The sequence below is a fragment of the Grammomys surdaster genome, unplaced genomic scaffold (genome assembly GCF_004785775.1).
Source record: "Grammomys surdaster isolate TR1022 unplaced genomic scaffold, NIH_TR_1.0 126187, whole genome shotgun sequence".
NCBI classification, from domain to species: domain Eukaryota; kingdom Metazoa; phylum Chordata; class Mammalia; order Rodentia; family Muridae; genus Grammomys; species Grammomys surdaster.
The window spans coordinates 2,605,102-2,617,522 of record NW_021620993.1 but is presented as its reverse complement, the minus strand read 5'-3'; the positions used below and the strand labels follow the sequence as shown (position 1 = coordinate 2,617,522).

The 12,421-nt window shown below is 47.1% G+C and overlaps 1 protein-coding gene across 2 annotated transcripts in view; it reads left to right on the top strand.

Moving 5' to 3' along the window:
* Crmp1 (collapsin response mediator protein 1) overlaps positions 1-12,421 on the top strand; it is a 49,988-nt gene that overhangs the window by 30,690 nt on the left and 6,877 nt on the right. For both annotated transcript variants that reach the window (XM_028758119.1, XM_028758120.1), the window contains exons 4-11: positions 1,418-1,582; positions 4,320-4,381; positions 6,202-6,282; positions 6,876-6,944; positions 7,675-7,795; positions 8,503-8,659; positions 9,398-9,539; positions 10,583-10,753. In XM_028758119.1, the coding sequence (XP_028613952.1) occupies positions 1,418-1,582; positions 4,320-4,381; positions 6,202-6,282; positions 6,876-6,944; positions 7,675-7,795; positions 8,503-8,659; positions 9,398-9,539; positions 10,583-10,753 (968 nt within the window). The remainder of the gene's footprint in view (positions 1-1,417; positions 1,583-4,319; positions 4,382-6,201; positions 6,283-6,875; positions 6,945-7,674; positions 7,796-8,502; positions 8,660-9,397; positions 9,540-10,582; positions 10,754-12,421) is intronic.

Below are 12,421 nucleotides of genomic sequence, written 5' to 3'. Positions count from 1 at the left end.
TTCATAGCTTCACAAGATGGTCTCTCAGAGCTTCCGTTCAGGGACCATACATTCCACACACCTGACCTCAGTGGCTCTCTTTAACCTCAGAGGAAGATCCTATAACCTCTTTGTTCACGTATCCTTCCTGACTCTAAAGCCAGAGCCACATGGAGCACACTGTTAAGTTCACTGTTAACTTGGGATAAACCTGCCCCCCCCCCCCCCGCACACGCTTAGATCACATTTGCAACAGTTTTCATTTGTTGTTGCTTTTAAAACACATTAGGACCTTTTTCCTTCACAAGTTGAAAGCTTGGCTAGATGGGGTCTAACCATGAGGGAATCCCTCTCGTTATTCCAATTCATATCAGGCTTTCCCCTGATTTCCTTCTCTCTTCCAGCATAAGCCTTGAATCCAACATCAACTTTCCTGCTGCTTTCTTCTCCACATACTGTGGATTTTGTACTTTGTTTTGCACTTCTTTTTCTTCTTCATTGTTGAACTGAACAAGAGTGATTGCTAATAACCACAAGACAGAGTCAGTACTAGGGTGTCTTGAAACATCCTCCACCAAAGAAATTCATCTATTCCTTTTCAGTTTAGCTTCAGGAGAATTCCTTGGTCAAGGTCAAGTGACAGGCAGATTCTTTGCCAAACATCACAGGAATGATCGCTAGCCCAGTGGCTGCTACGTCCTCGTTCCTATCTTGAGATGGACCTCACCATAGCTCTCAGCTCTGCCGTCTCCCAAGCTCTACTCAGGTGACTCACACGACATTCATCGGCTTTTCTAGTCCAGAGGCTCAGAGTGTTCCACATCCCTCCTCATAGCCACATGATCTGTGTCAGCAATCTCCCATGACCCGGTACCAATTTCTGCCTTGGTTGCTTACTGGTGTGACAAAATGCTATAGCCAAGAAAGTCCTTAATTGCAGTTATGATTTCAGAGGGTTAGAGTCCTTGATGGCATAATGAAGGCATGGTGGCAGAAACAGCTGAGAGCTCACATCTTGATTATGAGCAGCAGACAGAGAGCATATTGGAAATGGCAGAAGATTTTTTTTTTAAGCTTCAAATCTCACTCCCAGGAGCGTTCTTCCTCCAACAAGCCACACCTATTAATATTCTCCAAACAGCCACCAAATGGGGAACAAGTATTCAAATGCTAGAGATTTATGGAAAACATTTTATTTAAACTACCACAGTGGCGATATTCATGGGCATGATGGTGGGAGTATGATGATGGTTATGGGTTATGATTATGGTATTGGTTATGGTAACGGTGATGTGGTGGTGGTGGTGATGATGGTGGTGGTGGTTGTATGGTGTTGTAGCAACGATGGTAATATTGATGGGATATTGGTAGAGGTGGCGTGGCCACTGTTGGAACATCTTGGGTTCTGAGTATCATGACACATGTCTCTCTGTCCCAGTTGACCATGTCGTTCCTGAACCCGGGTCCAGCTTGTTGACTTCCTTTGAGAAATGGCACGAAGCAGCAGACACCAAATCCTGCTGTGACTATTCCCTCCATGTGGACATCACAAGCTGGTATGATGGCGTCCGGGAGGAGCTGGAGGTGCTGGTGCAGGACAAAGGTCAGTGAAAACCCAGAATGGGCCATAGAATCTTTCCACCTCTTCTGGGAGCCCAGCTTAGAGCTACATACTTCTCTTAATAGACGGGAGGATGTGCTCCGGTTTCAGGCAGTCTGTACTCCTTGAAGCCTCAAGGAAGCATTTCTAGCCCACAGAATCAGTTCTATCTCCATAGCCGGACACAGGAGGCCTTTGGAGGTCTAGCTTTACTTTCTTGGCACTTTGTCACTATGGTTGCAATCCCTTGTCACCTGTCTGGCTGCTGGCCTCTGCTCAAAGCCATTTCCCCCACAGAAGTGTCCTTTTTCTGCCTGTCAATTGTTTTTCCTCAGGACCCAGCCCTGCAGTGCTTTTTCCCCTTAGCCTGTCAGAATTGCTTTATTCCTAAATACCTGAAGCTGAGTCTGGCCTTGTGGGGGCACAGCCTTTGCATTGCTCTTTGGTTTGTCTGGATGGCTCTGTGAGTAACTTTTGTGGGTAGACATCTCGGTTTTCTACTTGGTTCCCCTCTGTTCAGACTCACACCAGGTGACCCTAAGTAGAAGTGGGTCAGAGAGACAGAAGGAAAGCGAGGACTGGCAGCAGGATGGAACAGGTTGGGACATGAGTGGTCAGTCCAAAGAGGACCTTCCAGAGGTCCCTCCCAAAGAGGAAGTTCCTGTACTGCACAGGCTTCAAGCAGTGCTGGGTACATTTTTAATGTTTCAAATGCAGGTTGTATTTTCTCATTGTAAATATATCATTGTTCCTAATACATAAAAATCAGAAAAGCAAACATTTTCCCCTCTGGTTCTGCTTCCAATCTCAGTGTGACATTGGTTAAGCGTTGTCACCTTTGCTTCCTGTCCAAGTCAGTGATTTCTCCCTTATATGGATGTATATTCGATATAATTTGGAATCTTTCTCTTCACTTAACGTTTTATGAGTGACATTGCCCTCCATCAGTAACTTTTTAATGGCGTCATTTATGAAATTCAATGGCTAATTTACTCAACTGTTTTGCTTTTAGTGGGCATTTAAGTTTTCTGGTTGTTTTATTATAAATCGTGTTCCGGTGAGTATCTTCATACGCAAGCTGTAGTTTGGGATTTTTATGATTCCTTTAGATGTCGAGAAATAAAATCACAAAATGTGAAGGGTTTAGCATTTTTCTGGGACTGTGACTCTTATGGTCAACCGATTTCCTGAAAGATGCCCCCATCTGTGCAGCCACAGGGCCACATCAGAGTCCCTGGCTCCCACGTGTTGTACCATCGGGTGTCACTGTATTTGTGGTGCCCTTGCTAATTTCAAGCCAGGGTATCGTTGTAACTTTCGTCACAGTTTTTCAATTGCTAGTTATACTCACATCTTGTGCAGATTTTCCCCGTGAAACTACCCGATTTTCCCAGTTCCTCTCATCAGTTCAGAGTCCCTGTGTCTGTGCCTGGTCTGCTGGCAGGAAGGCATGGTCCTTCCATGATGGCTGCTATGACTCTTACTGCATGCACGGTGTGTGCTCTGCTGGCAGGAAGGCATGGTCCTTCCATGATGGTTGCCTTGACTCTTACTGCATGCACAGTCGTCACAAGAGAACCTGGGATCGTGATCTCTGTCCTCCCTAAACTCTGGTGACAATGATGTTGCTTCAGTGTCTATGACTATATTGAGGTTTTATATTTTCAGAAAGTCGCATCTCTGCCACAAATGTAGTCTCTTAATGTCATATTTGTGCTTCCCTCATGTATGTCCTAATTGTGATATTTTTACTTGAGTATACTTGATTACTCCATGGTATTATAATACTAATCTTGGAAAACAGTTTTCATTTCTAATTTTCCCATTATTTTAAGAGAAGAAATTTTTCCAAAGCTTCTTTTCTACACATCAGATGCCACTGGCTTTTTCTGTTGCTGTTGCTGAGTAAAAGAAGTGCCATTCCCTTTAACACTTTCTCTCAGACTCATTTATTCTTCTCCAAATGTTTTCACACTTTACCTACAAACCTGAGTCACACATCCCAGAGGAGCAAGGCAAAATGACCCATGACCTCTGTCCTCAAGCAACTTGAAGAATGAGAGACAAAGCCCTCTCCAGTCTGTCCCATGCTCTCACAAACTGCTCTTCATGACCAAATCTTGCCCTTCCTTTTGAAGTCCCTGTCTAGCCTCTACCTAGAGTATTCAGCACCCTCCTCCGGCAGGATTCCCCAGGTTTTCCATGCTCAAGTGTCCTCTGTTCCCAGGTCTGTCTCTCCATCACAGGATGTGCTTCATGGTACACCCTATGGGGAAGAGTTATGCATTAGACACAGAAGTTGGTTGCACGTCCTTGGTGCCGTGCACCAGAGTGTGGTCTGTATTGATTATGACCTTGAACTTCACCTTGTGTATTTGTACTACAATAAAAAAAAATGGGACCAGGAAGCACATGCTCTCTTTTCGTTAGCTGGAGGAAGACACTTTGTAGAAAGGGAGATATCCCTATCATGTGTAGCCCTCTCTCTTTTGCACAGTTCCTGGTCTCCTTCTTCTCTACCCACTCTCTCCTTCCTTTACCCTCAGATCCAGTTCAAGTTTGATTTTTCCCAGAAGGCTCCAGAGACTGACTGCCACCCCTATGCTGGGTTTGGTGCCACACTGAGAATCCTATGCCATCTTCTCTCCTGGTAGTTGCCACTGTGGACCAGGTCATTGGTTTTCCTGGAAAGACCTTTATCTGTACTCAAATATGCTTTTCTGCATCTTCCTTGCAATAGGTGTCAACTCCTTCCAAGTCTACATGGCGTATAAGGACCTGTACCAGATGTCCGACAGCCAGGTAGGCTCTGATGCAAGCTCTTCATCTGCACAGGCCAGAGCCAGCTTTCATGAGCAGGGGAGACCTATAGCCTGGGGACAGGTCTCACTCCCAGCACTAAGTGCAATGAGACCATTGACTCTCCTCTACCTTTGTTCAGACCTTAAATGAGATGCAAACTTGAGATCCAAGGTGGGGGATCTCTCACGTAGCTCTTCTCTAGCATCTCTGGGCTGCTCATTAACAAACAGCTGCTTGGAGCCCATTGTAGACATTCAGAAGTCACCTTCTGGGCATGTACTTCCTATAGGCTGGACAGTTGGCCTTAGGGCTCAGGGAAGGCTTGGAACCATCCCGCTGACTCTGCAGAAGTCAAATAATGGCCTTCCTCAAATAACACAAGGCACTGAGGAAGTCAGAGTCTCCATTTTCTCATTTTAAAAATGTGAGCTCTCTGGCCTAGGGTGCAAGGAACTGAGGAAGACACCACTGTGGGTTTCCAAGGGCAGGCTTACTGCTAATACCCACCCTCCCTCCACCATTGGACACCTCCTAGAGGAAGCTGTGGATGTCAGTACCAGCTTCCTATACCCACTGCTTGCTGATCAGCTGGGAGGATCTTTCTCACAATCTCTGGGCTTCAGGCTCATAATATCCCTAACCTTGTAGAGGTTATTAGAGTACAGAGTGATTTTATACAATTGAAATTCAAGGACTCTTAGGAATTGTACCTTGGCTATTACTGTAGAACTGTGCTAACAATGGCCTTTGCATGGGAGTCAGTCCAGAGAAGCACCTTGGATCATACAACTTACCTAGGATGCCTTGAACCTTTTAACAGACACGGGGTACCCTAGAAGCATCAAGCTGGTTGGAGATTATGGAAGCAGTGGTGTGTAACACATGAGTAGAATTGTGACTGGTGCTTCTTTCTTACATTGACCCACTGAGGTCCCTGGTGTGGATGTCAGCCATGGGCTACTAATTGGGGGTCTTCCAAACTACTTCCTGATTCTGAGAGCCCCCCTTACATTTGCAAGTATGTGTCCCAGGAGCAGCAGTCTTATACTTAGAAGGGAGACAAAGAAGATGGCAGGGTTATAGCAGTGCCTCTCAACCTGTGGCTCACGATCCCTTTGGAGGTCAAATATCAGATATCCTGCATATCAGATATTTATATTGTGATTCATAACAGTAGCAACATTACAGGTAGGGAGTAGCAGTGAAATAATTTTATGGTGGGGGGTGTGTCTTAGTTAGGGTTTTACTGCTCTGAACAGACTGCATGACCAAGGCAACTCTTATAAAGGACAACATTTAATTGGGGCTGGCTTACAGGTTCAGAGGTTCAGTTCATTATCATCAAGGTGGGAGCATGGCAGCATCCAGGCAGGCATGGTGCAGGAGGAGCTGAGAGTTCTACATCTTCATCTGAAGGCTGCTAGTGAAAGACTGGCTCCCCATGTGGTTAGGAGGAGGGTCTCACTGCTTACACTCAGAGAGGCTCACTTCCTTTAAGGATGCCACAACCACTCCAATAAGGCCACACCTCGTAAGAGTGACACTCTCTAGGCCAAGCATATTCAAATCATCACAGTGGTCACCACAACATGAAGGACTGTGTTTAAGGGTTGCAGCATTAGGAGGTTAACAAACCACTGTGTTATAGTGACATGATTTGCCTTTGATAACTTTGGACCCACCCAACCTCCTACCTCTTGATCTGGAAGCCAGTGGCCCATGGGATCCACAAAAGCTGCAAGAGTGAGCAGAAGGACAGCCTTTTAAATGCATGGGGTCCTACACCTTGATTTCTCACCAGCCCTGTCTCTCCTCTTTAGCTGTACGAAGCCTTCACCTTCCTTAAAGGTCTGGGAGCTGTGATCTTAGTCCATGCAGAAAATGGAGATTTGATAGCTCAGGTGAGTGACACAAGGTTCTCCCCCCTACCATAAAGGGGATCTGTTAGAAAGCAGACAGTAAAAGAGAGGCGCATCCTCCATTAGTGAGATGAGCGGGTGGGGGAGGGTGGAGTTGAGCATCAGATGCCGTATCACATGTGCAGATAAGAGATGTTCCTTTGTGTGCAGTGTGTCTACTAGCAAGGCATTTGGCTTCAGGGATCTGTTTTCTCCCCTGCATTGTGAAGTTCTGAATAAAGTTGCCCTGCGAGTAGGGAGGGGTGGTGCCCCTCAGTGCCGTGTGCACCCAGCTTCTTTTTTTAAATGTGGATTCTGAGGATTTTACTCATTCTCATTCTTGCATAGTCAGCACTTTACCGACTGAGCCGTCTCCTCAGGCTCTTCTATTAATTAGGGTTTTCTAGAGGAAGAGAACAGATACAATGAATATATACAACATATTATGTATCATATATCACATATCACATATCATATATTATACACATATAATATATAGTAAATCACACAATCTCTGTCTGTCTGCCTGTCTGTCTATATTAGAGTGTCTTACAGCTAGTCCAACAATGCCTGTCTCATTGGTCCTTGTCTCCTAGGAACAAAAACGGATCCTGGAGATGGGCATCACAGGTCCCGAGGGCCATGCTCTGAGTAGACCCGAGGAGGTAAGATCTCCCCACTCTGCTATCTATGACTGCCAAGGGCTCATTCCCGAGCCCTCAGTGGGACAGAGCAGCTCAGCTGCACCCAGCTCCTCCTCCTTCCCTCAGCTCTGTCCTCTCTGCTCCACTCTGCTCCCTTCTTCCTGCTCCTTCCCAAGACTCTGGAGGATGCAAGTCAATCAGAGAGGCCAGAAAAGGCTCTGCCCATTCTAGGGTCCAGGAGCATCACCCCTGGGCTCTGCACATACCCCAGTGTCCTAATTTGGGAAGAATCTTTAATGAAGACTTGATATTTTGGTTTCAGAAAAATAGACTGAAAAGACCCTGTCAAAGCCATAACTGAAGCCTTCACAGAGAGTAAATTAAAAGCCCCAAATAAAAGTCACAGCAGTGCTTTACTGGTACTGAGAGCATGGCTGGTCTAGAGGGGACTGAGGCAAAATGAATCATGTTCAAGGGGTCACAGCAGCCATGGGTCTGCCCCAGTGTCGCGGAGCCAGTCATTTGCCATGACCATTTTGTGTGCCTTGGACGCAGTGCCCTCTTGGGAGAGGGTTCTGACACAGCCTGCAGAGTATTTCCAACCGATCCCAGGACATCGTGCTATCTTGACTCTTCCACCAGAATCATTTTAACTTTTCTCATTTTTCATCTGTCTTACTCTCCTTTTATAAACGGAAGGTTTATAGCTGCCTCCTTCCTCCTGTGACCCTTGCATTTGCTGTGTTCCCAGCTCGAGGCCGAGGCTGTGTTCCGGGCTATTGCCATTGCAGGCCGGATCAATTGCCCTGTGTACATCACCAAGGTCATGAGCAAGAGTGCTGCGGATATCATCGCACAGGCCAGGAAGAAAGGCAGGTGGTGCTTGTCCTCCTGAGGGGTGACAGAGGGCTGTTCAGGTTACTCTAGGGCAGAGGTCTGCCAAGAGCTGGCAGCCTGTGGCCTCTGGTATACTGGAAGAGTGGTCTGGAGTTGGTTTTAGATTTGATTGCTAGTGTTAGAGACCTCTACAACTCCCCGACATGCTCTTAGCCTCAGCTCCTTCCTTTATAATGTTCCCTGTTTCCACTTCCGTTGGCCAAATGAGACCCTGTGGCTCTTGGCTGACTTTAGAGCTTTTCTCTGGGCTCACAAAGCTGATTATTAGTCCAGAATGGCCAGCAGATCCTCTTGGATCCCATCTCCACTTATTTGAGCCATTTCCTGGGCTCTCGAGAGGGTTTGATCCTCTCCTGCACTCTGTCTGGGACTCACATGGGGAGCCTGGAGTTATAATCCAAGGGAAGAGAGTCAGTTGTGGGCTGGGAAGAAGGAAGAAATTGTCCCAGAGTCAATAGTATGGGGACATCAGGAGCTCAATATGGATGAATGCTGGCCAGGTCAGCTGCTATAACTGGCTACAGATTTGGTCTCTCGTAGTAAGGGGGACTATGTGGTGCTGCTCCTGAGGGAGATGCTGGGTTATCAGCTTCTACTCAGTCTCCTCTGTCACAGACCCTCCTTTGGTGTCAGCATGGAGACTATTGGCTATAACCACACTCTTGATGTTTGTCCCTTCAAGGCCCTCTTGTCTTCGGTGAGCCCATAGCTGCAAGCCTGGGGACCGATGGCACCCACTACTGGAGCAAGAACTGGGCCAAGGCAGCTGCATTTGTGACTTCCCCTCCCCTGAGCCCAGACCCCACTACTCCTGACTACTTGACCTCCTTGCTGGCCTGGTGAGAGCCATGGGATGGGGACACGGGGCTGGGTTGTGGACATGCTTCTAGGCACATGTCTAACATCTAGATGACCTAATGCTATAGAGGACAGCCTCAGCCTACATTTGCATTCACCAAGTCACAGCCCTCTCATCACTGATACTGGCTCAGACTCTGGACACACCCACTGGTCCTTGCCTCCAAACTCTCAAGGGACAAAATGACAAACCCAGAGATCTATGTCACTCAACTATTACCCACAGGCAATATTTGTTCTATGAGCCCAGTATAGAGGGCCCAGCAGCCATAGGCCAGCAACCTCACTCCAAGAGACACTGTGTGTGTGTGTGTGTGTGTGTGTGTGAGAGAGAGAGAGAGAGAGAGAGAGAGAGAGAGAGAGAGAGAGAGAGAGAGACAGAGAGACAGAGAGACAGAGAGACTCTTGTGATATGAGGAGATGGGAGGCTTGGGTTGCAGATGGGAGGCTTTGAGTTGACAGACTGATTTTGGATGACTATTTTATTGTTTATTGAGATAGGGCTGGATTGTTTACTTGCCTAGCATGTGTTAGACCCTGGGTTCAATTTTTAACACTAGAAAAAAAAATACTGAAATAAAATTCCCAATGCCCAGTGTCTCCTTCAGAACTAAAATAGAGCCACTGGCATTTAAACTTCCAATCCTGTGCTGGGTGACCCATGCCAGGGTCTGCTGTTTACAGTGAGTGTAATTCTGCCTTATTTCTACTCTTGCCAGTGGAGACTTGCAGGTCACAGGTAGTGGCCACTGTCCATACAGTACTGCTCAGAAGGCTGTGGGCAAGGACAACTTCACTCTGATCCCTGAGGGTGTCAATGGCATAGAAGAGCGGATGACTGTTGTTTGGGACAAGGCAGTGGTAAGTCCACCCTTTTCCCCTTGGAAGATTCTAGAAGTATCCTTCCAGAACCATGCAAGTCAGTGGTATGGACTCGAGGCTCTGAAATCTTCCTTTCTTACATGAAAGTAGAGAAGGGAACAGAGGATTCATGGGAAACTAGCTCCAGGCTGCAGTCTCACTTCCTGATGTCATAGTCTCGAATGAAGGAGGAAAAGCGGATGGTGGAAGGAAATGGGTTTTAGCTCCTCAGAAGTAGCTCTAAAAATCTCCGGTGTCTATCCTCATGTGTGCATGTGTGCGCATGCTTGTGGGTGCACGTGTGCCATGGTGCATTGTATGAAATTTAGAAGATAGCTTTTGGGAATCAGTTCCACCAGGACCCAGGAATTGAACTCAGATCATCAGATCTGTGTGGTAGTCGTCTTTACTTGCTGAGTCATCTTGCCAGTCCCTGCCTTATTTACTTATTTATCTTCAATTATTATATTTTGCATTGTGGATGTTTTGGCTGTATATACATCTGTGTACCACATGAGTGCCTGGTGCCCTTGAAGGCAAGCCGGCAGCCCTGGAGACCGTGGAATTGAATAAATAATAAACTGTTGTGAACCACCATGTGGGTGCTGGAAATCAAATCTCGGTCCACTGCCAGTGCTCCTCGCTGCCGAGCTGTCTCTCCAGTACCTCCCCACCTTATTTTTTTGAGACAGGGTTCCTCTCTGGCCTTGAGCCCACCAAGTAGATGTGGGGCTGGCTGCCCACTGAGCCCAAGGGATCCTCCTGTCTTCCCCTCCCCAGTGCTAAGATTACAGGTCTGTGCTGCTGTGCCTGTCTCTTTCCATCAGTTCTGGAGATTGGACTCAGATTCTAATGCTTATGTCATGAACACTTTACTAACCAAGGCGTCTCCTGGACTCTGTGGCTCCTGTAAGGTGTCAGCAGCCCTCTGCGGCTCCTTTAATCCCTCAAGGGTTACTGGTGTCCATCTGTGAAGACCCCATTGGAAGGCCCAGGTCTGTATCTATCTGTTCTTCTCCTCAATACATGGGTCTTGATTTCAGGCTACTGGCAAGATGGATGAGAACCAGTTTGTAGCTGTTACCAGCACCAATGCAGCCAAGATCTTCAACCTGTACCCAAGGAAAGGTCGGATTGCTGTGGGCTCCGATGCTGATGTAGTCATCTGGGACCCAGATAAGATGAAGACCATAACAGCCAAAAGCCATAAATCAGTAAGTCCCAGCCCACCCATGGCACTCCTAGTTTGTGTGGGTGATGGTTCTGTTGCATCATTTCAGAAGCTTCTGGCTAAAATATGGTTCAGGGTTTTCCAAATCTGCCACACAGCTGCACCAGCAAAGCACTCCAGGGAGGTGCTTTGAGCAGGCTCAGCTAGGCTGCTGCTGTGGTCTTGTGAGCATGCTCCCTACCCTCTGCCACTTTCTCTGGCCGTGCACACAGGGCAGGTACCTCTATTTCTGGCCATTGTGTCCTCCAGAAGAGTAGGCAGTGCTTATACCCCTCAGCCATCGCTCTAGTTCCCAGCATACCTTTTAAAAAATGACGGTTTTGGATAGAAATCATGGAGTAAACTTTGGAAACTGCAGAGGGAGTGATTGTTCTGTTTGTGACCCGGCTATAGAAAAAGTAAACAAAAATAGTCCATAGAGTCAAAAAAAATAGCATGGCAGGGGATACAAAATTCAGGGCAAGAACTGGGGGCAGGAATCTGCCTCTTGCCAAAGAAAGGATAGGTTCTTTGCAGGGTGAGAAAACACTGTGAGACTAAGAAATACCAAGATAGTTGCACAGTAAAGGTTGTGCAGATGTGTGTGTTGCCTAGGGGAAGAGACCTGCTCTCACTAACAGCTGCAGGTCACAGCATGGAGAGGGACAAGTGCCGAGACAGACTCCAGGGTGTAATGTGTGCACCTGTGATACTGTCAAAGCATCAGGGAGACTCAGTGTTGCCAGAGCTGGAACCTAGTATCACCTCTTCAATGATGGAGATCACATGATCACACGTATAGACTGCACATACAGTGTGTTTTAGCAAAAACATAGAAATATTATCCCATTTGTTTGATGTTGGGTAGTGCACGTAGATCAGTGGTAGTCCAAGTGCATGATGGGACTCAGCTCAACGGCCTACGAACTTTAGAGGGCTCTCAGCTTCACGCCATGCTCAGGATCTCTGGGATGAGAAGAATAAGGCTTCGAATGATGTGTGGCCAGTGTGTGTGTGTGTCTGTGTGTGTGTGTGTATGAAAGAGAGAGAGAGAATCAGAAGTCTTTAAGGCACTCCGCTCAGTTGGAGGTAGAGAGCATCTCTGCCAGATACACTTTGTACCACTTGATTGTTTTCAACCACACATGACCCACTTTTAAAATAGTTGATAAAAAGTAAACACAATTAAGAACAGGTGAAAAGCCATCGGATCTCGGTGGTTGGCTACTGGGGTTGAGTTTCCTCTTCAAGAGCAACAAACGTAATGCAGCCTTTTAGATGTTCTGCTGTCTTTCATGTTATTTTTTTAAGAGTTTAATTTATTTTTTAATTACATGTATGTATGTGTTTAACTGTGGAGACATAAATGTAGGGCCTGCAGATGCCAGAAAAGGAACTCTAGAACTGGAGTTACAGGCCTGTGAGCTGCCTGCTACGGGTGTTGGGAACTCAAGTCTAGTCCTCTGCAAGGACAGCAGGCATTAACTATTGAATCAAATCTGCTGTCTTTTTTCTCTCCCTCTCCCTCTCCCCTCCCCCTCCCTCCCTCCCCCTCCCTCCCTTCCCCTCCCCTCCCTCCCCCTCCCCTCCCTCTCCCCCTTCCCCTCCCTTCCTTCTCCCCCTCCCCCTCTCCCCCTTCCCCTCCCCCTCTCCCCTTTCCCTCCCCTCTTCC